Genomic DNA, 26603 nt, shown 5'->3' with positions numbered 1-26603 from the left:
ATGGACGATATTATTCAGATGCAAAACTAAACGTATTTATTGTTGTATGATTTCCTTTTTCGATTACTAAATAATAAAAATAAATAATAAAATGAATAATATTAACGAAATTTATAACCGTTTTCGTATATTCAAATTTAATTGGAGATGAATTCCAACTCCTTGTAGTTCCACGCCATTTTTACATCAGCGCCAGCTACGTTTTGAACAGAGGCTTCTCTTCCAATACAGATTTGTTCGGCATGACAAAGTTTTACCTTCCCTCTGAAAATACTAGCAACTCTGTAATCCGGTTACGTAATATTTTATAGCTAAAGTTTGAAAACCGTGTTGAATTGTCAAAAAAACTCATGCTTTCAAAAAAATTCTGCTAAAGATTTAATAAACAGTTCTTCATTTTTACCCCATTCAATTCCCACTTTACACAAAATGATGCAAATCCGGTTATTATGTGGATATTCGCGTTCCGCTGTCCGACAAATATCCACTGCAAGTATAGTACGAAATGCAGAAGCAGCCCTAGCTTCTGCCGGCGATAAACTAACGATACCCGTTCCAGAAGGATGTGATAAACCAGCCAATCCTAAGCTTGTGTCTATCGTGGATAGCATCGCTACATTGAATCTGCTGGAAGTTTCTGAACTCAGTGGTCTGTTGAAGAAACGACTTAATCTTCCCGATGCTGCTCTGATGCCGGCTGGTTTTGGTGCGGGACTTACACCGGCTGCCGCTGGCCCAGCCCCGGAAGAGGAAGAAGCCGCTCCGAAAGTAGTTAAAACTCTTTTCAAAGTAAAATTAGTCAAATATGACGATAAGCAGAAAGTAGCCCTAATCAAGGAAGTTAAAAGTCTATTGGACGGTATGAATTTAGTGCAAGCGAAGAAATTTGTGGAAAGCGCTCCAACTATGGTTAAGGAAGATATTTCGAAAGAGGAAGCAGAAAAGCTGAAAGAAGCCTTCACTAAAGTGGGGGCTATTATTGAGATAGAGTAAGAAGGGATTTCGATTAATTGTAGTGTTAATAAAGAATTATTGTACGTATTTTTTTTTGAATGCAATATGTCTCATTTGTCAAATTGGAATTACTTTCTGAAACATTCTTACAAACAATTAGCCATCAGTGGAGCGAGGTTTTCAAAATCAATTTTCTCTGTAATGTGTTTGGTTTTGATGTTGCCCTCTTGCATAGCGACGGTCACATATTGTCCGTCTTCTTTCCATCCATATTTCTTGACCCAAACTCGAAGAACATTATCTGTAAACAAAATTTGATGTGAAACCCAGCTTAAACATTGTTCTTTAATAATAAACCTACCGTCCACATCTCCCAACAATCGGACTAAATATTCTTTTTCGATCGATTGAAACGTAATTCCAACAACATGACAAACGAATTTCCGAATACTGTCATAAAATCCGGTAATGTTTTTGACGAATTGAGGATTCTGAGCAACCCTGGACCAAAACAAAGTGAAATCACACTTCTCCAGGATATCTGCTAGATAAATAATCTCCTTGACGGTATCATCATTCATTTGAGCCGGAAGAAGTAAACATTTACACAGGACGAAATCCGTATGAGGGAAATTCGTGAGCGACTTTAGCAGTATTGTATACGTAATATCCAAGTTCATCAATTGGGGATTGAACTGATATAGTTTGAGGCAGGCAAGGTTTGCCTCCAAGTCATATTGGTTGTCACGAGCCTGTTCTTCGACATACGATTCAATCACTTTCAAATGTTCCGGATTGTACCTAGAAATGACGATTTATAGGTTAGAATAACTCACAGAGTTCAGTCAAATTACCGTACCTTTCAATACTTTTCAACATTTCCTGGATCGGCATAATCTTGCCATCTTCCATTTTCACGTAGTGGACCATTTTAATAGTAAATTTAGCAGGATTCGACAAAAAAATATGATTCACGTCAGCAAACGAGTCGCCACAACCAAAATTCGACCTGAGAATAACAAAATCAGACGGACGAGGAAAGTTTTTGAAACAAGTTTGACGTTTCATGGCATTTATAGCTGATACAGTGTTTATATTTGCGGCTTGGCTGAATGGATTATAGCAAAAATAAGTACTTACACCGACATGTACACGGTAAACGGATCCTACTCAATTTTACGTACTTTTGACTCAATTCAGAGAAAAAGTGCAGGAAGCCAATTTTGAGTTACTAGCGAACAAATTAATTTTGAGTAGATGGAACTGAATGCAATCTTCGGTAAAAACGACCTAACGTTGAGTAAATCATTTAAAACTGTCTATTGGGTTGAATCAACCCAAAATATGTAAAAAAATGTGTGAAGAAAGAAAAAGTCATCGTTTAAAAAAAAAACAATCTAATAATATAAAATAGTACACACTAAGACTGACAACTTTTTTTTGGGTAACATAGTACCCATCTCGAGCAAAAGCTCATCCCATCAACATTGGGTAAAGTGCTGAAACTCAAGAATTGAGTAAAGTGGTGTGAACTTAAAAAAAGGTAAGTATTACCTGAAAGAAGTTCTACAGATGGTTCTCAAAAATGGGTAATTTTCTCACAAAATTGAGTTTCATACTTATAACTCACGTGAAGGTTTTTTTTTCTACAAAATTAGGTTTTCGTGATCGTTCTTAAAAATGGGTAATCAAAATAAAGTTGCACAATATTAATTTTGATGGCTGATTTTCTCATATTTAACTATATTATTAAACAATCATATTTGAAACTCAGTTTGTATTTTTAGTTTTTATAATAAACAACAGATATTTAGTTTTAGTTGTTTAAATCATATTTTTAACAGATTCATTTTTTTTTAAGATATAACAATTATTATTTCTCTGGGCTTGCTCAGCGATATCTGTACTAACGAACTGATTCACCAACTCATTTACCGAGCGACGAGAGCTATGCGTTAGTGTTTTGAACAATTTTATGGACAAAAAATCATACAATGGTCTAAGCAAGGCAGGGATGTTAATGTTGAACACAGTAAAAGTCTTAAAAAAACATTTAATGTTTGTAAAGCGTTCGCTCCCATATTGATACTACAATTCCTGCCTAGCACAATCATAAAATGGCCACTTTGAAACGCTGAGCCGAAACAAATAATGTGAGCTGTAGGGTTCTCACGGTCGAGGTAATCAGTAGCATCTTCAATCTAAAATAAATAAAATGAAAAATAAATTTTTACACATAGTAAGGGTTAAAGCACAAGTCAAATATTGTAGAAAGAGAAAGGTTTCCAGTAAACTCTAAAAATATCGTTTTCTTGTAGAAATTAATGGAAACCTTTTTCTTCGTTCAATGTTTTTCGTTGGTTTTTAATTTAACTTTGTACTGTAAGCCGGAATGAGATTGTGCCAATGAAAAGTGATAATGTATCATCCAACCTGTGACTTTTCAGCCATCCCATACGGTGCAGATGATCAAAAAATCTTGGTCAAATATTCTCATATACCTAACCAAGAACGATTGGTCTTCTCACTGCCACGAAATGGTTGACAGGTAATGGGTTTCTATAAAACAATCTCTCTCCCCACCGGAACCATCTCTCCCCGGCTTATCGGATAGCTTTAGAGGTGAGAAAACAAAGTAACTTACTCTAATCCACTTTATTAGCGGAGACGCATAGATTTCTTCAGGTGATAAATCCATCGTTTCCATTGGTCGTTTAACTCCGCGGACCGCCATTTCCTTCATAAGAATTAAACATCCTCTTATATACACTGGAATCGAAAAAAACATAATTACTATGCGAAATTTTAATATGTACATTTGAAGAACAATGTAAAAGCAGAAGCCATAAAATGTTTCGTTTCGTTTTTTTGTACCATTTTTCACGTTTCATCAAATCTCACTCAAAATAGTATTTTAAGTCATTCCATCAAAACAAATTTTGAAAAACATTGAAATTTTTTATGTCTGCATTTCCTCAACATCATTCACTAATGAAAAATTTTGAATATCAATGCGATCAAATGAAGCCAAATCGTTTCTACATGCAAAAGTTTCGCGATTTTTCAATTATCGATTACTTAAATTTTAAGAAAAATGTCCTATAGTGACCTGTTTCTATTTGAAATTGATGAAAGAAATGTTCTTGCAACAGAATTAGACAAAAAAAAAAACATTTTGAAAAAACGAAGGGGTATGTTTTCAAAGGAACTGAACTTACCATCATTTACTTCATTGAATGCCTCACGTTGTAGCAATAGGGCTTGAGACAGTATTCTTTTCAAACTTCCTTCTGGCTCGGGATTTTCTAACAACCTTCCAAACGCTTGTTGCACCTAGATTATAAAACAAAAACGTCAGAAAGAATTCAATCAACGGAAAGGTAGAATAATTTTGCTCAATGGGGTCCTAAAGTTTCAAACGGTTTTCTGATTTTTATATATCAGCTGGAAGAGTGAAATTTTCTGAGCAAAACGTGATTTTTAAAAAATGTTTATCATTTTCTTTTGATTTTTAAATGAAGGATAAAAATCTGCTCGAAATGCCTTAAATGACAGCTCTCTCATATACCGTACATGGGCGAAACGTCATCTAAGACCATTCGAGCAGTTTTTTATTCTTCATTTTAAAATCGAAAGAAAACGACAAACGTTTTTTGAAAATCACGTTTTGTTCACGAAACGCGGCTTTTTCAAATGATATATAAAAACCGGTATAGCTTTAGGACCCAATTGGGTTGTTCAGCAGTTTTTTAATGTCATCTGAAAAAGCTGCATTTTCTAAGCAAAACGTGATTTTCAGAAATTTTCTATCGTTGTCATTCAATTTTTAAATCACGAATTAAAACTGCTCGAAATCGCTACAATGATAGTTCGCCTATATACCAACTGTCATTGTAGCGATTTTTATATTTCGTTTAAAAATCGAAGGACAATGAAAAAACCTCACGTTTGTCTAAAACATTGTTACCTCAACATATATAATTTAGACGCAATTTCCTATAAATCACTTCGTATATATTGAACGTTAAACAAGCTTGAATAGCATCAAAAATTCAACTTACCAAAAGACCCTGATATGACTTTAGATGAGGGAAATAACTGTAAATCTGATGAACATTTTTTCCCTGCGTTATCATGTTTTTATGAATCGAGAAGCACTGTTTCATAATCGTCGAAATTTCGAGGCAGTTCTGGGCCGTTGCTTCCAAAGCTGTCAGCATTTCTGCACTTGCAGTCATTTGCTCTGTAATAAATTCCAAATTTGGCATGTTTTTTGTTCGTCGGAATTTTCTCTTATCCAAAGGTACTTCTTTGCGCATATTGGACACGTGTTGTTCAATATATCCACTATGTGGTCCTTTAGCTTTACCATTGTTCTTATAAAAAAAACACCGACTGGAAAAAAAATTAATTTCAAGTGTTTTTCCGGCAGATTTGATTTTATTTCATTACCTCGAGAGGTGCTCCACAGGAAACAGGTTTGCCTAACTGGGGATATGCCCTGACGATTCGCTCAGCAAGCATCTTTTTTTCAAAATGTGTTGGGTAGCTGAAAATGATAGCAAACATTGTTTAGTTACTCTCACAAAACTTCGTCATAATTCATTTTTTTTCAGTTTCGTTATTCCAGACGTTTTGTGTCAAGTTTTATCGACAAAATTTTCGCGTTTAGCGTCGAAAAACGAGTGTTGTTTATGTAATTTGAAGTCACAATCGATGGTAAATACTAGATGTCTGCCAAAACATGTAAAAAAGGCTCAATTGCCAAAACAAATTGTTCTTATTATTTGATTGAAATTTATCTTCACAGAGGTAAATTTGATCACGATCACACTGTTCTGGTAGGCATTTTATCAAGATTTTCACAATCCCACCTCGTCCTTTTTCTCTTCGTAGTATTTGGTCACAAAATCTCAACCCCCCTGAAAAAACGTAGGTTTACCCTTCCTCCAGTCTAAGAAAAACGAACAAAAATGTGAGTTATATTTATAAAAAAATATTTGAAAAATAAAATATTTGTGGCGAATTTTATTTATTTACGACACATACTGTGGTAACAGCATTTCATATGATGGTAACTGCGCTCTGGATTATTTTTCGCGGAACAGTCCCGCGTTTTAACAAAATGTCCCGCGTTCATTGCCTTTGCAAAGTCCCGCGGTTTAAAAAAAAATTGGACCACCAGATGTCACATATTTTCACTGAAACGGTTATCGGCATCGAATTTTTTAAGGTCCAATGTCTTAAAAAATGCATGAAACGTCGGGATCTGGTGTTATCCCGATAAAACGACTTCCTGGGACTTAGGAATTCTTGAGCAGGGCTAACGGGGGGTTTTCCAGCCCAAAAATTTCCTCAAAATAAAACCCAGAAAGTCGATTTTTAGATAACACCAGATCTTGACGTTTTATGCATTTTTAAAGCATTTGACATTTAAAAAATCCATACCGACAACTGTCCCAGCTCCAGTTCGATATCGAAATGAACATTTCATGAACTTCATCAGTCAAAATAGGGAAACTTGGACTGTTTTGAGGCATAACTTTTCGAAGTCCAATTGAGTTGAACTTTTGTATGAGAACATTGTGCAAGAATACGAAACTTTTGAACCTTACTACAAAACGAAATTCAAGCGTCAATTTTTTCCCATACAAGTCATTCATTGCCACCCTACTATGCACGTGTAATTTTTTATCATTTCGAAGAAAAGTATTAAAACCAAACCACACAACCCTCCCTCCCTCGTCTTAAAATTGAATTGGTGTCCCGCGCTTAAACCCTAACTATCTGGTCGCTTTACTCTAAGCCTATTTCTATTTTAGAACATTACCTAACCTAATCTCTGAGATCGATGAGCCGTGCGCTCCGCCGCTCTTGACTTGTTGACAAACAACACCGGTAACTCACCCCCGCGCACGCGGCGATGAGTTACCGGCGAATCGAGTCAGGTGTTTATTCAAACTCTGCTTACAGGTGGCTTTGCCGTCTCGTCACCTCAGCCAAGCGGAAGACTTGACTCCAAGTGTAAGCAAGTTTTGGCCTACTTCTGTGAACAGCTGAAGGCTGTGTCAACATAGAAGGAATCCGGTAGAGAACCGGCATCTAGGGTTCTAGGTATGCCACCTAATGTGACGGAACGCTGTAGAAGTAAAAATCTGAAAGGCGCGCGGAGTGCCGTTACATGTATTTCGTTTTCGAAAACGGGTTGTGTTTGGAAATGCAAGCTATTGTTTATGTGCTAGAAGAGCTTTCAGAAGATTGCAGAATGCCGTAGACAAAAAGATTTTGACAGCTCTCACTGCAAAAAATGTTCGGTGTTTCAAAAATGTTACGTCGATTTTAATCCTATACCTTCTATAGTTAGGCATTTGCGATTTACTCAATGTTTACATCTTAGTAATTGGGCCCTTTGCACATGTTGAACCAGATTTTAAAACTCGTGAACATAATGGAAGACTGCATTGAAGCCACAAACGCTATTTTGTGTTTGCTTCACCACAGCAAACATAAAATACCGTTTTCATAGGTGACGCATTAACTTTTATCGAGCCTTGTGCCTTTAAAAATTCAAAGTGGTGCCCCGAAGCTATTTGCCAAGCCATTTCACCTTCAATAAGATCAAACATTCAGAAAAACATACTAAGATGGATTTCACACCAGCCTACCCAGATGTTGGCAGCACTCTCTCAAAATTTAATGAAACTTTGTAAGTGTGTTGTCAAGTGTGTAGCCTTAATAAACTAAGCAACATTGCATACTTAATTAAAAAAAATTAACTAGAAGAATATAAGGCTGAAGTTTTTCATAAATCGATAATAAATAATAATGAGATCTGAGAAAACACTGAGAAGAATGATTTTTAAAACATAAAGTTATTTTAAAAGGAACAGACGTGCCTGAACACTCTTCTGAACAATTTAAAATGGACAGTTTAGAGGAAAAAGCTTCTCTCATACACATACAAAGTTTCATTAAATTTTAAGAGGGTGTTGTCCTCTCCTCATTCAATTTTTTGCGAAGTCCATTTTTATCTATCTCAATTAGATTTAGCTGATTAACATATGTGTAGACATGTAAAATAAGAAGAAACGTATAATTTAGGAGAAACACTTACTTTTGGTCCTCCCAAATGCGCCGACCGTAGAAATGATCACACAAGATTCTTGTCATAAGTAGTAACTCTCCATGCTGCAGAGTACCATTGGGAGCCAACTTTTTGACGTATATGCCATGAAAACGTGGATGTTGCTCCAAGATTGATTCCAGTTCATTATCCTAGATGGAATGAAGCACATAAATATTTCAAATGTTGTTCGTGGCTCAGGTACGTCACAGAAAGATTTTTTTTACGGAATTTGAGGCATTGTTTTCCTTTTTTGGCTCATTAGATGAATGCAAATAGTAAAGAAAATGAATGGATGTTTCAAAGCATTTCTTCTATAGAAAACGCCAGATTAAGGTGTTTTTTTACTATGAAGACACCAGTTCCGACCATAAATGCACTGTTCCCAATATAGCAAATAGATAGCTCAACTAGTTCAACTAGATAGTGAAAAAAGCACTATTTTATATGTATACATATATGCATATATTGAACATCACTTATCCCTTTCCGACCGGACCTATATAAATGCGTGGGTAGAAGGTGACTTAAACAAAACCTTCTCTCTCGCTTTTTGAACGTCCTTTTCGTTGTTTTATTTTTCACACCGTGTCAACATTGCAGCTGCTACGAAAAATAAAAAACCGGATCAAGCAAGTGTTTTTATATAGGACTTGCTTCGATTTAGGTTTTGTTATCAGTCATTTTTTACCTACACAATTGTGTGGGCTGGGTCGGAAAGGGTTATAAAGTTAAATTTGTTGAAATTTTTACAACGATACTTTTATGCCGCTAAGCTTTGAAACTGGGTTTGGAAAATATCATAGCGGAACTGACGTTTTTCTAGGATTTAACGAGTATGAGCTGAACACCAGAATGCCGATATGGATTTAGATGGCAGCTCTTTTGATAAAAAAACTGGAAAAGTGATGCAGTGTGACAATTATGCAATTATTTACGCTGTGACAAAACAACTTAGTTTACGGCTTTTTTCGAACAAACATGAGCATATTTTTGCAGAAGTAAAAAGAACATACTATTTTAAATATTTCCTCACGAAAACACGAAGTCCTTAAAATGTCGAATGTTGCAGTTATGCGATCATAAGCAGTTGAGATGTTGCTTATGAGCACTGTTATGTCAGTGTAACTTATAAACGTTAGTACGTCCGAGATACATTTCAGAGGATTCATAGAATTTCTATGTGAACGTACCTGTAACTAGTACATGTTATGTAGGATATCGGCTCTATTATCATCAGGTTTGTCCAATTATCGTCCGGGGGGTCAATGAAATCGTAGAGAACTAGTCTTTTGCAGGAAGATGCTCTACATTATAAAGAACCATCATGCGAGAAATTAAGACTCTAGGACATCATTTACCTCCCGGACGATAATAGGTTAAACCTGACGATAATAGAGCCGATACCCTAGTACATGTTATGTTACGTAAAAAACATATGAATCAAGATATTCTACGCGCAAATCTGCCTAGATTCAACAATTTGCCATTGAAACCAATATGGAATGCAAGTTAGAAAGTTACGTGATTGTAAGATAGTTCGATTTTTCGAATGTTTATAACGGTATATTGGATAATTACCGTCAAAGTAGTAGATGCGATGTCTGGTTCCAGAGACTCTTGAACATTTTCATCTTCAGCAAGACAAGCCTTCGATGTGTTGATAAAATCCAGGATTAGAACAGTCGGTCCTTTTTTAATGATTCCCATGCTTTTTAAATCGTTCTCGACCATTAAAAGTAGGCTCTCCATGGTAACTCCGTTCTCTGTAAAAATTATGAAAAGGCAAATTATTTAATTTTTAATATACATGTATAAAGTAGATAAAAAAACAAAAGGCATGACGAGGCACCAACTAAATCAACAGTTTATTGGATAATACCGAAAGTTAAATTCATTCTAATCGAAGCCTTGTTAAAGGAATTCGCAAATATTACATCATTGTTGATGAAATGGCTAAATCTGAGATTCAGAAAATAATTGATATAACAGTGCTACCCCGTAGGCAGTTAGTTCAAGTTAATTACAGTTAATTACAGAGGGTTAATAATTATTTTACTCATTCTATTGCTTATAAAAAAACGATTAGTACACTGCATAAAATATTACAAAGTTTGTATTAATCAGAAACGCTGAATTCATTAGAAACACATGGATTACACAAACCTGTTGTTTCCTTTTTGCATAGTTTGTTAACATTACCATTAAAGTTAACTTCTGAGTAATGTATGTATTTATGAGTTTTCAAATACCGCAGGCTTGAATCAATGCCTAAATCTGTAGCTAGGTTCACTGGAATTATTGAGAAAAACTATTAGAGGATATATTCACCTGTTCGCCTACTCTAATATAAACCTATGCTCATGAAAAGAAAATCGTGCAGCAACATCATGAAATAACTTCTGCCATGATGTGTAATAAAAGAATAGTTACTTACCTGCAAATTTATCTTTTGAATCTTGATCCAATTTTGTCATGAGTTTATCATATAACCGAGCCAATTTTCCTGCAAATTGATAACAGCTTTTAATAATCACTTCGTAATACTTGAAGCCGTAAGACATATAGATGAATTCTATTCTAAGTTGAAACACTGCTTAAGTCTTGAGGATAAAAAGATTAGCTACCAGCATAACTGACATCCGAAAAATACAATTCCAAGCGAAGTTTTCGGTTATGCGAAGCAAAATTACACTTCGAGCGAAGTGAAAATTGGTCGGAACTGACAGAACATCAACGCGCTGGAGTTTTCGCTAGCTGTTCCTTTTTCATTGTGTGCATGCGTTAATTTCGCTGGATCGAATTTGTCTACAGTTCTAAGTGAAGTGAAATTTTTGCAGGTTGCATTTTTTACGCACATGAAAAAAAGAACATTTTGTATGAAGTTCTCCCTTCGCTCCAAACAGAGCTTAATTTAATTTAATTTAGTTAACTGTATTTGTTGACAACATTCCAATTAATTTTTAATATTTTCATTAATGTTATGTATATTGTTTGATGGGAAGAATTTTTAAAGATTATTTGGAATATTTGACTATATATTAAATTTGTCACAAGCTGCAGTGCAGCTAATTGTGATGGCAGATAAAATTATTTTTTGTTTTGTTTTTTTGATTTTGACTGAATTGCCAAATTTCATAATATTTTCTTGAAATTTCACTAAAGCTTTTGATGGAATCACTTTACACTTTCAATCTTCTTCGTTTTTAATTCTGTCACTTTCAAGTTAACAGTCTATCTAAGCACTGATGAAGACTCCAATTCGGAGTTGAAATACGTATCTGCGTACCATATGCGTATTGCGAAAAGTGATAAAATTGAAAAGCTAAGCAGATTCAGAATGTATTTTTTTTTTGGTTTTATATACTGTATAACTAGATGTCCCAGATGATCTCGAGGTACGATGCTGGCCTAACATGCCATTCGTCGTAGGTTCGAGTCTCGTCTCGGGAGAGACTGTTAGTGTCAGTAGGATCGTAGCGCTAGCCCCACAATTGTCCTGTACACTAAATAGTCGGCTGCGAAGTCTGTGTATAAATAAACAGAAGGTCAAGTTCCGAATCGGAATGTAGCACCAAGGCTTTGCTTTGCTTATTACTCGATGTCATGGATAATTTTAAAAAGTTTAAAGTTTAATTTTAACGTCGCCGAAAACTACGCGCATTTGCTCAAATCTGCGCTGCCGGAAGAGGATCAGCTGGAGGAAGCTTCTCTCAAGGACTATTGGAACACCATCAAAACAGCCATCAACAGCGTAGCGAGGAACATCGTCAGGCATGTGGGACGAGCCCAACGAAACAAGAGATTCGACGATGGATGTAGGAGGGTGATGGACGAGAAAAACGCTGCGCGGGCTGCCAAGGTGCGCAGTGCCACTCGTCAGAATCTAGAAAGTCATACAGAAGAAGATGCAGCGAACCTAAATCATCCGGGAGAAAAAGCGCCACCTGGTTGAGGAGTATACAGAGCTGGAACAGCTGCATCATTCTCAGGAAACGCGAAAGTTCTACCAGAAACTTAACGCAACCCGCAAAGGCTTTGTGCCGCGAGATAAAATGTGCCGGGATGAAGATGATATTATTCAGACGGACGATCGTAAGGTGACGGAAAGGTGAAGGCAGCACATTGACGAACACCTGAATGGCGCCCAGGCAAAAAGCCGCGTATGACACTATCGAACAAAACAGCGATGGAATGTCATGGACGAACACGACTTACCGAGGTAGCTGATTAGACTGATAAAGGCTACGGTGCATGGGACGCAGTGCTGTGTACGGATTTCAGGTGGATTGTCGGGCCATTTGAAACCCGCAGCGGCCTTCGACAGGGTTATGGTCTCTCCTGCCTGCTATTCAACATTGTGGTTACATAATGTAATGGAACGAGCGGACATCAACACGCGGGGTACGATATTCAACATGACTGATGACATTGACAATGTCGGCAGAACAACTGCGGCGGTGGCAGAACAGTACACCAGACTAAAACGGAAAGCAGGAAGGATTGGATTGCAGATAAATACGTCTAAAACGAAATATATGCTAGCCGACGAAACCGAAGCCGACCGACAGCGCATAGGCAGTAGCATTACGATCGACGGCGATGAGATAGTCGACGAGTTTGTTTATCTTGGGTCGATGGTAACTGAGGACAATGAAACAAGCCGTAAGATCCGAAGGCGTATTATCAGCGAAAGTCGTGCTCACTATTGGCTCCACAAGTAATTGCGGTCGAACAGACTAAGCCCTCGTACGAATTGTAACCTGTACAAAACGCTCATAAGACCGGTTGTTCTCTACGGGCATGAAACGTGGACAATGCTCGAGGAGGACCTGCAAGTGCTCGGAATTTTTTAAAACGACGGGAACTAAGGACGATCTTTGACGGCGTGCAGGAGAACGAATTATGGAGGCGGAGGATGAACTATGAGGTCGCGCAATTCTACGGCGCACCCAGTATTCAAAAGGTGGTTAGAGTCGGACGGATACCCTGGGCAGGGCATGTTGCAAGAATGCCAGGCAACTACCCTGAGATGATGGTGTTTGCCTCGAATCCGGTAGGGAGACGACGACCACGGGCGTAGCGGGCATGATAGGTAGACCAGGCGGAGCAAGATCTGGCGGGGAGTACGAGGTGTCCCAGGAATTGGAGAGCGGCAGCCAATATCCGAGTAAATTGGAGAATTGGAGAAACTCTGTCAACCAGGCTAACGGAATGCCAAAAAAAAAAAAAAATCATAGTTCAAGTAAAACGTAAATTAAATATAAATGAAAATACCTTAAAAATGATAATTGCGTAATATTACATCTTCAAACTTTTTCCGACATCAATCTTTCTCCAACCAATGAATCAGTCCTATCGTATGAGATTACTGTTATTCATCGAAGTATTTTAAACTTATGTAATATGTTTCATCGGTAGAACTGCTACATTTCCATAAGCTATAGGTTTTTCTCTTGGAAATGTTCGATTCAGTTGTTCGATGAATGCGCTGTGATATAGTTGTTTTATAGGCGTGTTTTTTTCTGCAGAACTCAATCATTTCCAATTCTTGTATAATGAAAACGTATTCCGATAGTACATCAACTATCGTAATTATGATTCCGTAGCACGTGTATCCACATTTTCGATATTTAACAGTAAGTCCAGCAGCAAAACTCGTTTCATCACATGAGTAATGCAAAATCATGGTTATTTCTTCTGGTAAATCAAACAAGAGAGACTTGTATTCTAGAGTGTTTTTGTTTACCGTACGAGTACTAAAAACTGTTTTTCTTTCGATGTCATAATGATGGTTGATTATGTCATTAATTTGCTTCAAATTCAATCTTTTTGCTAAACTAAATGTAATATTTCTGAAGTTGTTACAGTTTTTCGCTTGCCCCTTCGCTCCTTTGAATTCACTTTCGAAAAGCATACAGCTGTCATTAACTAATGGTCCCTTCTCCATAACTTTAGCAGGATAGTGACTCAAATGATGAATTTTGTTAATTATGTTATCAGGATAATGAGCGCAGAACTCGCGATGAAATGTGTTTATGGCATGTTGCAAATCGTCTATCATGACTCTGTTCATACTGTTTGAGAATGAGTAATACGTTATTTTCTGCAATGCATGAAGCATTTCTACGCTGTTATCCTCCTGATTAAAACAATCACTGAACAGGAAAGGGAAGGCTCGCAATAATGACCATGTTTGCGCAGCTGATTGGCTTATGCAATTGGTTTTTTTCTTTAACATATCCACCGTAAAGTTTGCTGATGGTTTATTGCCTTTCTCGGCGTCACCATAATCAAAATCGTTAATTCTTCTATTTATTTCTCCAATTGTTATATTTTTTTTGTTCAGTGCATCCCTTAGAAATAGTTTAATTACCATACCTGCTACTCCTTCGAGTAAGTCATGCATGGGATCGAACGTCAAATTGTTTGCCATGTGAAAATATTTCAGCTTGTGGAATGAACAATCGCGCACCAACCCAACTTGACCAGGTGTTGTTTTTCCTGCTTGAAGAGCTTCCAAGTCGCTTTTAGTACTGGCTACTGTCCGTGCTGGATAGTTATCACCAAGCTCACCGGCTTTCAATGAATCACGATTGGCGTAGCATGTTCGGCAGAACATTTTAGCCGAAGGGCTGAGCATCCCCAAAACATCATGTACCGCTAGAGTATCGCCAAGTATATCAACTAATACCGCTCGCATCGTAAAATATCCCTATGCTGTGTTGATCAAAATTCCTTTGTCGGATTCTAGCTCAACTAAATCCTCTATTAGTTGCTGGAGTACCAAATTAAATCCATACTTTTTCAGATTTTTCGTATTCACAATTAAATTGGTATATATTCGACAGAGCGATGTATTGAGTGCAGAAGGTAAATTTTGTATTTTAAATGAAATCACGGTAAGTTTCTTCTTTCCTTTTCGTGAGCCCAAAGGATTCAGTAGTTCAACGTCGTCCAAATGGAGAGACAATCTTAAAGCATAAGGATATGTTCGCAAATAAGTATGAGATCGGAACTGAGATCCGTCTTTGTATGAACATATTGTTCCATCACTGCGTGGCTCTTCTTGAGTAACTATTGCCCTTGCCTCAGGATTACACATAATGAGACGAAGAGTGTCCGTTATAGGAATGTAATGTGCGTAGTCATGAACAAATCGTACTTTTTGAGTGGTTTGTCGGAACGAAGCTTGTTCAAATTTAGTTTGCCTTGTCTTCTTTGAATTGGACTGGGTTCTATTGTTTTCGTTTTGCCAAGTTTAATTGTTTTTACGACTGGTAGGGGACATCCTGCTTTAAACTCCAATAATGCCAGATTACTAACGTGCGACTTCACGTCTGTGAACGGATTTGGTATGAACACGCCGTTTATCAGATCAACTGCATCATCAACTGGTATACGTTTCTTCTCCAAAAATTGTCTAATGATGCTAACAGTGTGGGTCTGCATGTTTTCATACAATTTCGTTGATGCATCTATGAAACATTTGATTTTTGATTCCGGCAATTTAACATCACTTCTCATTCTTGTGACGATAGAAGCACAGTTCGACGAAATTTGTTCTATTGAAATAGTTTGCATTGAAAAATAGAAAGGATTCTTTATTTTTGATGCTTCAATAGTCGTGTCTGGTAGTTCGTTCGCAGCGCAAGGCATTTCAGAGCTCAATCGAACAGTCCCGGCTGCTTCCGCTATTTGATTGTGGTATCTTTGGTAATGCTTCTTGAGTGCATCGAACGCAGAAAATAGTACTGGTCTGATACATATGGTGCATTTGTAAGGTGGTTGGTTTTTGGAATTTGATTTTAAACGGTGTTCTTCGGTGAAGTGAGCCTTCAATTGATCCAGTGTCTCATGTGTTGTCATGCAGTTTGGCATATGGCATCGGAATCCTTTTAATAAGAAAGTATAAACGTAATTAATACCAGAGACAGCACAAGCAATATCGTTCTGTAAGTTCTTGTGGAGAGCCAACAGTTATTAAGTAGGTAAATGTACATCGAGAGTATTAAACCAAGAATGATGTTTCAAAATGATTATCAGGACTTTATTTTAGCTTCTTTGAAGCTTTTTCTCCATTGCTAAATAATAGCTTGACAAGATACAGTTGTGCAAGTTGTCCAATAAAAAAAACGTTTGATAATGATCAACGACGCCGCTTAAAAGCGTATGAATGCTTAAATTACACCCCGGATGCTTGAATTGCACCCGTTCTGGTTTTAAAATATTTCTAATCATCAATATTACTTTTGTGATTAAACTAAATACTAATGGGAGCCTATTACAGAACACGAGCCGAGCAACTTGCCTCGCCCCAGTCACTGATAAGACGAGCAAAATGTTGTGTTAGTGCAAAGTACTCTTCAAAAATCCAACCGACTCGCCATCTTTAATACCAAAATTCTGCCCTCTGTAATAGGCCCCATAGTAAAAATATTAATACTTCGAATATTTTTTGCTTATAGATACATATGTGCAAAGTATCTGCTAAATTATAAATGGTCGATCAAAATTGTTTGTTTCATTTTGTTTGAAGATCCGCAATACAATAAAAAATGTTCACAAAAATGTAAATGATGATCAAGCTACAAGATCCAAAGCTTGCAAAAATAAACTTCACTCCCCGTTGATAAACGATGAGATCAAACTAGTATTAAAAATCTCTTACCGTGCTCGAAAACCTTCATGTACAAACATGCAGAATTGCATTCTTGCGATTTCAACACGATGGTTTGAAAAATAAAAGAAATCAAAATAAAGTGTATGTACTAATTGTTACAAACGCATTACATTGTTATAAACACATTACTCTTGAACCTGAAATAAATCCTTCGCCTGTGAATGTGATTTTCCTGGTTGTTTATGAATATGAAAAACGAACAATATCTAATGTCTAGTTCACACTATAGCGGATACCATGTGATAGGGGAAAATATTGCTTACCCCCTTAACCTTCACATGACAAATTTGGTTCCAATTGCTTGATTAGCTCTCGAGTTGTGCATAAATTTATGTTTCATTTGTTGTATGTCAGCCCTTGCCCTCCCTTCCATTAAAGAAAGGAGAGACGAATTATCGGCCTTAAAAACTGCTACATACAATTTTTCATACCGATTGATTCAGTAGTCTCAAGTCAAAATGGATCAGACAGACAGACAGACTTAACTGCAGTTTTAACTGTTTAGAGGAAGATAATATTTCATGTACTTACACTGAAATAAGTTATTAAATATAAGAAGCATTTTGGGAACCATTGCCATTCCACGTGAACAGTTTATGTTAGTGGAAACGAAAATATAAGAGCTTCCTCTATCGCTGAAAATCTACTTCCTTTTGAACTCATAATTTGGCACAAAAACACTGGTAACTTAGCAAGAAATGCATAAATAGTAGGAATGTAAACATATTTCGACAGAATCAGCGAAAATTGAGATAATTTTCATGTACTATGAGCGCAAGGAATTATAATTCTGCTGTGAAATGTGAACAAGCTACTTGTATTTTGATACCGAACTTTTTTTGGGCCCTGGAAGCATTACCCGGTCCAGATGGTTCCGTGCCGGTCCGGTCAAACAAATCGGATTTTGATGGTTCCAGTCCGATCGTGCTTCGGACTGGACTTGCCGAACCCTGTCCGGTCCGATATCGAACACTAATTCATGGTGTGCTTTGGAATCAGTACCAGTATTTTGTTCTGAATCCTTTACCATTCATAACACAACAGCTCCACCAGATCGGCACAGCATAAAGTTCAAAAATCACTGCTACTAGTTGTATGTTTAAAAAAATATATTCAATAGTTATCATTAGTCCCGCTTATCTGGGACGGACACATACGACGCTAAGTCGATCAAGTTATTTGAAGCCTTTTTGGGAAGGCATAACGCTTAAGCGATAGATCATGCAAAGTAAAAATAAACACTCACCGTTATTTATTTTGCTATAGTCATCCATTGCTACTGTCCGGTTGTTGAGAAGCCTGCAAATGAAATATATTTGTAAGCGAAAAACAAACCAAGAGACAGTAATTTGTACCTACCTTGTTTATTTTATTGTCGACCCACTCGTGTTTGTTTTTGTTCAATATAATAAACTTTTCTACTAAATAAAACCGTTCCTGAAAAGTAAACTTTTGCTGGGCTGCAAAAGTCACGGCACACAACTTGTAATAAATATGACACTGACAAAGTAAAATGGCGACATCATAACTACCACAATATCTGAAATTACTCAAAAATAAGTTCAAGTGCCGTTACCCACGTTATGGGTAATACACGAACCGCTGAAATTACCCATTTTTGAGGTTCGCGCAGTGATGTCGGAGTTATGTTGCTTTTCTACCTACTATTAAGGTTTGCGTTTTTAGTGTGTAAGCAGATAATCAAATTTATTTATGTTGAATACATCAAATTGTCACTTTATCAAAAAAAAATTAATTTTGAGAACTAATACTTCGTTCATAGTTTTCTATTTTTGTAATGAGACGCTGAATAGTTGAACTGTTCGTTGAGGATAAAGTCTTCCATAACTGAATTGATAATAAATCATGTATCTTTTTTAACTGTACTGGAACAGCTATTCCTAAAACAGCCAATGCCTTAAAAAATACATCAATAGCCTGCAATGACGAACTTCCACAGGGTATGGTATTGGTCCCAAAAATTAAATATAGGTTTCCGAGAGTAAATTTTTCTCCAATACACAATATGTGTGGTTCGGAAAAGTTTTCTTTGTAAGCTTCAACCTGCTCCTCTTCTGGAACTCCTTCACTCTAAAAAAATAATCTTGTATTAGTTCATATAATTTATACCACAGCGCAGTCAATTCAACTTACTTTAATCCTTTTGACTAGAGGTCGCGCTTGCAACGAAAGCTGCTCGTTTGTATTCACCACTCTTTTGATACCGCGACTGCCTAACTTATTCATTAAAATTAGAACACCTCTAAAGTTAACTGTGGAGATAAGAAAAATGTATGACCCGTTCAGAAAATTAACATACATTTACTGTTACTTACAGTCTTGTACATTAAGCCAACTGTTATCTTCAAAAACCAAGGCTAGGCTGAGGAACGATTTCAGGTCTGCGTTTTTATTATAACCAACATGCATTCTCTCATACGCTTGTTGAATCTGTGAATGGAAAAACGTTGAACTATTTGCATTTTTTTACTAATTCGTACTACATACCAATAAACCATCATAATTCAAAAAATGGGGAAATGCTCTCAAGATTTTTCCTGTTTTATTCTCAGATTTTTGATTTAAAATCCATCGATGAAGTTGGGCACATTCAGCCATTCCATCAGAAATTTGTTTTAAATTTTGAGTCGTTGCCGAAACAACCGCTAGAAGTGCTGCTGCTTCAATACAGCCTTCTGGTACTATAATTTTCGCTGATATTGCGCGGTGAAAAAGACGGTTTTCCGGCAAAACGTCTTTCCTCATGTTTCCAACTCTAGTCTCTATGATTCCACTGTGACATCCATGATCTTTACCACCGTGCCGCCAAAAAAAGAATGACTACAATAAATTTGTTGTTTGAAATTGCATTAGGAACTTAAAAAAAAGCTTCACCTCTTTTGGGGACTCTTGTCGTACTCTTGTATTTTCCAACTGAGGGAATTCTTCCACAATTTGCATAGCCAAATCACGTTTCTGCTGCCAAGAAGTAACCTTTAATTGTATGCCTTCCATTAGAATTTTTTTTAAAACCATAGGGATAATACCCTCCAGTAAGTCGTGCATCGGGTCGAAGCAATAGTTGTTGGTCCAATGGAAGTATGGAAGCGCATGAAGGGCACATTGCTCTTTTACTCCCTTGAATTGAATTTCTGGTTCTTCATGGTGAATTGCAGCGATCACTTCGTTTACACTTTGCTTCGACCTGTGTGGGAAAATGTCTCCAAATAATCCCGCGTGTAAATCTGCTCGTGTTATTTCACAAGATCTGCAAAAATAATTCGCAGAAGGCCCCAGTGAGCCATATATATCATGTACTGCCAAAGTATCACCTAGCACATTCACCAATAATGCTCGTAGTGTCCAGAAACCATAATTTATCTTCACGGTGATGCCATCTCGGAGGACCAGCAGGTCACTTAGCAATGGCTTCAACACAACAGAATATCCATACTTTTTTAGCACGCTCGACTTCACCATAAGTCCAACGTAAATGCGATCTAAAGATGAGTTAACTCGGCTATCAAAATTTTGAATCTTGAAGCATATATTGGTTAACTTGTTTTTTCCCTTGCGGGAGCCAAGCGGATTGAGATACTCTCCCTCGTCAATATGAAGAGATATTCGCAAAGAGTTGGGAAATTGCTGGAGGAATTCATGTTTGTTGAATTGCAATCCGTCTTTAAACCCTTGAATGGAGCCATCTTGAAAAGGCTCTTCGTTTTCTACCATATTTCTAGCAGCTGAATTACTCATCACAAGACGTAACGTGTCTATTATAGATATATAATGAGTAACATCTTTTTTCATTCGAATGGTTTGTACTAAACGCTTTGTTTTAATTCGTTGGTGAAACTTCAATCCTCGTGGTTCATGAATTGACACCATTTTTTTAATTTTGTGTTCTCGAATGACTGTTTCAATGGGCTCCGGGATAGGGCACCCGGACTTAGCAGCCAAATACGCAACGTTGTCTGATGGTACTTTTACATTCGATGTTAAGTCGGGCATGTGCAAGTCATTTATTAAATCAATCGTTGCGTCATCATCGAACGAAATTTGTTTATGAATGAGAAATTGTTTAATCCTTCCCATAGTATAGCGCTGACTATAGTTAGTCACATCTTCAAGTCCTTTTATAAATGCTTGTAGCTTGATCTCAGGCAAGGATATATCACATCTCAATTTCGTTATCAATGTTGCCATTTTATCAATGGCTTCTGCAATAGAGATCGGGGTACCATGGAAGAACGGATTTCGAATATTGATATCATTTTCTTTTGTGGGATCATCGATTGAGAATAAATCGGGCAGTGGATCTTTTTGATTTTGTTTTGATTCCTCGCTTATTGGATGGAACTTTAAAACATGTTTTTTGAAGTCGGTGAAGTACCAATAAAGAACCCCACACTCTGAACACTTAAATAGGAACTTTGCTTTTCGACTGGTGTTTATGTTGTGATGGGAAATGAAATGCTGTTTTAAATCACTCAAATAGCCGGGTATGACCAGTTTGCAATCATCAACATGACACCGTAATCCTTTATGGGACACAAAGTGGAAAACAAACGTTAGTTAATAATCACAAACACTATGGAAAAAGTTAATATATATGTAGAAATTTTAGCAGGGAAATTGGGTCTAAGTTTGAATAGAAATACAATGTAACATCACGTGAAATTGTGACCATAGTTGAGTTGAAAAATAAACGATTTTTTCACGGGATAGTTTGGTGTAAATAATGCACATAAACATGTCCGCATTTGCTGGCAAAGCTTCCGTAGAAATGTGGGATCTGCTGCCGATTCGACGCATCCGACTTCTTTCAATAATAATCGACTTTTAAGAAAACAATTCGACGTCAATGCCGGATCAAACGTGTTTTTTCACAATATTAAATAAATAAACTCATATATATATATATATATATATATATATATATATATATATATATATATATATATATATATATATATATATATATATATATATATATAATATATATATATATATATATATATATATATATATATATATATATATATATATATATATATATATATATAACAACCATCACAAATTATAAAAATAACAATAGGGCATAAAACACAACTGTATGTTCATCATAACGTACCTTCAAGCTTGGCAAAACTAGCTTTATCTATATTTGTTTTAAGTGTTTCCATTATTTTCGAGTCAGATGCCGCCAAATTTATTTATTAAAATGGTTGGTGTATTATTTGATCAACAACTCCTTTGATTATAATACACAAAATGAAAATGCTGTAACTTATCAACTTACAAACGCACTGTTTATTAAACACGGACTGAACGATTCAAGCTCTACTCCAGCTATGAAATTTTCAGCCAACGTTGGGTTTAAACTACTCAACGTCTAATTCGACCACAAATAAATACTTTTTGTAACTAAAACTCAACGTTGAGTAAAAGCATTTAACTGTTTACTTGGGTTGATGTTACGTAGTTCTCATATTATCAAATCACTACAAATAAACCGGACGTACTTAGTTTTAGGTAGTTCTAACTTAGCGGCTACGTAGTTTTGAATTTCCGTGTAGAGGCTAGCAATACTCAGAGGGAGAGATATGCGAAGAAAGTGTTGTGAGCCAAACGAACATGTCAAAATTCGAGCCAAACGAACAGGAATGGTAAAACATTGAAAGGTATTGTAATAAAGGTCAATAAAGAATATATTTATTTTTACACGTTTTTCATGTTCTATTGTTAAACAATGAATTGAGAATGCTCCAAAGTTGCTTCATCACAGTGATTTTTAACTGGTGGTTCACAAACTTTTTGTATAGTCTACAGAATAATAATGGAGTGTATAAAATTAAACATAAAAATAAAATTTAACACCTTCACGGTTTTTGTGAAGCACTTTATTATTCCCCAGGACTTCCACCGTCACCATCAGTAATACGAGCCGAATAAAAAAAGTTAGTGAACGTTGCGCTTTGAGAAGAGATCTGGCACCTCTGATATGTGAAACCTAGTTGCCAAATCAGCGGTTTTTTTCATCGCTTATCTCTCCCTCTGAGGATCTCTAGTAGAGGCATTATCGCAGGCAACGCTGCCAAAATGTCTGGTCTGTGGGTTCACACAAACACAAAACGTTTTCGTTAGAGACTGTGTTGTGTTTCACTATTTAATTTTACAAGTGATAAGCGAAAAGTAATAGAATTAACTAGTGAAATGGATAAAAAGTGTAATGTGTAGTAATAAAAATTTATTTTTTATGCTTCAATGCCCAGTTAAAAAGGAGATCTTAAATCTATCAAAATCAGGCTTAGATATAGGATCGCATTCAAGGAGTTCTTCAAAGAGGAAATTCTGCAACAATTCATAATCAATATCATTAGAAAAAAAGTTAAAGGGTATGTGCTTGAGTGCACAAACGTAGGCTTGACGTAGGACTATTGTGGGTGTAAAGATTTAATTCTGCCATAGCCATAGTATACCTCGGATGAATGCATTGTTGCACACACATGTTATACACACATACACGTTTTACACACACGCTATATACACACACACTACTCACAAGCACACGCTCCTCAGACACACCCACGCTACTTACATACTTACATACACGCACACACACACACACACACACACACGCTACTCACACACATACACACACAAACGCTACTCGCACACACACACAAGCTACTCACAGACACACACGCTACTCACACACACACACACACACACACACGCTACTCATACACACACACACGCTACTCATACACACACACGCTACTCATACACACACACGCTGCCGGTAACCGCAAGTCAGTCCCATCTGTAAAAAAGTTAAAACGAGAAAACAGCTTCGAAAGATATTTCATTCACGCTCAGTTATCACTTATTTAAGATGAAATATTTTGACTATATTCATGCTAAAATATAGTTTGCATACTAGCCTGCACTAATTACGTTGTAAAAACCATTGATATAATTGATTTTATGATAAAAACCTTGTGTGTGACTGACTTGCCGTTACATTCTACACCGAAGAGAAAAGTAACCGCAAGTCAGTCACATTGCCATGTTGAAACTATAGTGCGTGTTGACGTGTCGTTATTCGTTGCCGTGGAAAACTGTCAATCCTTCGCTGTTAGGAAGTGTATGTCCATGAGAACCTTTTAAGAAATATCGACGTTGGAAAATCTCATGATGTACGAAACCGATGAAAGCTTATCCGGTGAGGACTCGGATAAAGAAACTGAAGCCGGGACTGCAGTTGGTTCATCCGACAACAAATGTCAAGATGATCCAAATCCATTTGAGGTCCGAGCATCACCTTTGGAGATTTCTTGGAACGATTCCCTGGATTCTGATGAAGGTTTTTTCGATACTCAAGATTTTGCGGATAGATCCACGAAGAAGCGAACCAAGAAAAAAAAATGACTTGAATTCGTATTAGCAGAAAATTGCTCCACATAAATTCATCACCAATTCAAACTAAAAAATAATCCCAATAATTGATAATTATTACTAGATAACTTATTTTCATCTAAACGGTCGAATCGAACACTCTTTTACTCCCCATTCATTTTACTGTTGTATTATGCATGTTTTTTTTTGTAAATCGGGACTGACTTTCGGTTATTTTTCTTCTGGGACTGACTTGCGGTTACTTTGCCTAATGTGACAATTCGACTTGGTATTGATTTCCACTTTTGTTGAACAAACCACTATTTTTTATCTGTACATCTGAAAATATACTCAAAGCTAGGCCAAAATACGATGCTAACTCAAAATTGACAAAATTACAGATGGGACTGACTTGCGATTACCGGCAGCACGCTACTCACACACACACGCTACTCACACACACACGCTACTCACACACACACGCTACCCACACACACAAACGCTACTCACACACACACGCTACTCACACACACACATACACACGCTACTTACACACATATACACAAGCTACTTACACACACACACACACACGCTAATCACACACACACATACACACGCTAATCACACACACGCTACTCACACACACGCTACTCACACACACACACACATACACACGCTACTCACACACACATACACACGCTACTCACACACATACACACGCTACTCACACACATACACACGCTACTCACACACACACAAATACACACGCTACTTACACACATACACACGCTACTCACACACACACGCTAACGCTACTCAGACACACACTCTTCAACAAACTACTATCACAAACTACTATCAGCAGCATCCAAACGGCTTCCAAGTCTTCCAATTGTCCCTTCCAACGGCTTCCAATGGTCCCCAGTGCCGATCACGTCCAGTTTCGGGTTGTATTCCAACAACGATATCTGAATTAGATTACTACTGGTGGGGTCCAACTCAGATCGAAGGAAGCCGAACTGTTCGCTTTGATGGTCGACCAGGGAATGATTTTCTCTCAACACGGAATGTCCTTTTATAGCGTCACTCAGTGTGGGGAACTTGGGTGATTGGGGGAAGAATCAATCACGTGGAAGCGTCTCTGCTTTCTTTCTTCGTCGCTTACGTTGGGTGACGAATGCGATGCCAATTGGCTGGCATTGCTAGCCAATGACTGAATGCGTGAAATCATTTCGTCTATGTTTTTGAAGTCTGCGTTAGTGAAATATACCAATCGTATGAAAAATGTATGTGGATATTCGACCTTCAAACTTTCTCGCAATTTGCAGGAAGTAATGAGAAAATGGAAACTAAAATTATCATGTTATACAAATCTTGTATGTTATAGTTTTCCAACGGTATATTAACTATTGAAATCGGAACAATTGTTTTAGCGCTATTAGTATCTAAAATCTTTCATTCCGCCAACCAAAAACGTTACATGTTCAATCCAGTTTTTCCAGAATGTACCTTAGTATAGTGAAGAAAGACGTAGTCCCACGTCAAAAATCAAACAAAAGATCTCTCAAACATTCACACATTGACAGACTAACAGATTTTTTTGGATCGTACAACCTGCGACTGTTGAAACTATTTTAACTATTAAGTTTAACTACTGGAATATTTTCGTTTGATTTGGAAACCGACTTTTTTTCGTGCCGCTTACGCGACTTAACGTCACGAGTAATGCATTTTAGACGCGCTCTACACAGTACTACCTGCAACATTAGGTGCAATGTGAAATACCGATTGTCGTTAGTCTAAGTATTCGGTTTTCAACTCGAACAACAATGGAAATCATTGAAAACATTACGTACCTAAAAATTCTTACATGTATGGGGGTTGTACTGTACGATTATTTTGACACGTCACTCTCTTTATATTAAAACCAGAGAGAACAGAGAATTTTTCGACAAAAAAGCGGAGAAGGCTCGCACAGACCGTGCGGCACAGTCGTTTTGGTTTTATATGAGGACAAGAGAGACCGAAATAATTCTTTCCTACAAACAGGAATGAATGGTATAAATGTAATAAAATTTTGAGTGTAAAATGCGTCAATTCCACCGCTAGATGTCGATACTTAAAATAAAAAGATATATGGTTTCGATTCCGGTTCTTTCGTTGCATATTTGTTCTGTGGCTAAACGATAACTAATCAAATGCTAATCTCAAATCAACATGTTTATTTTTACTGCAGCGCCAGCTGTTAGTCGAACGGTGATTTCAATTGCGTATAATTGTTGTTTATAATAATTTAGCCTAATTTTTAATTAATGGCAACACTGTCTGAAAAATGACGTTATAGCTTGCTCGATTGAATTTCATCTACCTAGTATTAATTATTTTGAATTATTCTTCGCAAAACGGTTCAAAATTCAAAGGAACCGGTTCAGCCATCGCAAA

General features: G+C 36.8%; 3 protein-coding genes across 10 annotated transcripts; 1 reads left to right on the top strand and 2 right to left on the bottom strand.

Annotated features, from left to right (window-relative positions):
* The first annotated feature begins 304 nt into the window (after window positions 1-304).
* LOC129721940 (uncharacterized) lies at window positions 305-1041 on the top strand. Its single transcript, XM_055675073.1, has one exon. It carries the CDS (start codon window positions 430-432, stop codon window positions 991-993), a length of 564 nt encoding a protein of 187 aa, XP_055531048.1. The 5' UTR covers window positions 305-429; the 3' UTR covers window positions 994-1041.
* On the bottom strand, window positions 1030-2019 carry LOC129721939 (eukaryotic translation initiation factor 3 subunit K). Its single transcript, XM_055675072.1, has 3 exons — window positions 1814-2019; window positions 1316-1755; window positions 1030-1255 (listed from the first exon to the last, which is right to left on the bottom strand). The coding sequence occupies exons 1-3, from the start codon at window positions 1882-1884 to the stop codon at window positions 1101-1103; spliced, it is 666 nt and encodes a 221-aa protein (XP_055531047.1). The 5' UTR covers window positions 1885-2019; the 3' UTR covers window positions 1030-1100.
* A 766-nt stretch (window positions 2020-2785) lies between these two features.
* LOC129723758 (uncharacterized) lies at window positions 2786-18446 on the bottom strand. Of its 8 annotated transcripts, XM_055678163.1 has the most exons (11): window positions 18120-18446; window positions 18007-18059; window positions 10515-10583; window positions 10244-10369; window positions 9659-9843; window positions 8069-8229; window positions 5407-5503; window positions 5016-5349; window positions 4173-4287; window positions 3599-3723; window positions 3007-3155 (listed from the first exon to the last, which is right to left on the bottom strand). In XM_055678163.1, the coding sequence occupies exons 2-8, from the start codon at window positions 18032-18034 to the stop codon at window positions 5332-5334; spliced, it is 684 nt and encodes a 227-aa protein (XP_055534138.1). In that variant the 5' UTR covers window positions 18035-18059; window positions 18120-18446; the 3' UTR covers window positions 3007-3155; window positions 3599-3723; window positions 4173-4287; window positions 5016-5331. The 8 variants fall into 8 exon arrangements, with proteins under 8 accessions (XP_055534136.1, XP_055534138.1, XP_055534141.1 ...); XM_055678166.1 differs by lacking the exon at window positions 10244-10369; XM_055678162.1 differs by lacking the exons at window positions 18007-18059; window positions 18120-18446 and adding an exon at window positions 13104-13264.
* Window positions 18447-26603: the final 8157 nt, after the last annotated feature.

Source organism: Wyeomyia smithii, chromosome 2 (genome assembly GCF_029784165.1).
Source record: "Wyeomyia smithii strain HCP4-BCI-WySm-NY-G18 chromosome 2, ASM2978416v1, whole genome shotgun sequence".
In the NCBI taxonomy this organism is placed as follows: Eukaryota; Metazoa; Arthropoda; class Insecta; order Diptera; family Culicidae; genus Wyeomyia; species Wyeomyia smithii.
The sequence above is the reverse complement of the archived record's forward strand: the minus strand, read 5'-3'. Positions and strand labels throughout refer to the sequence as shown.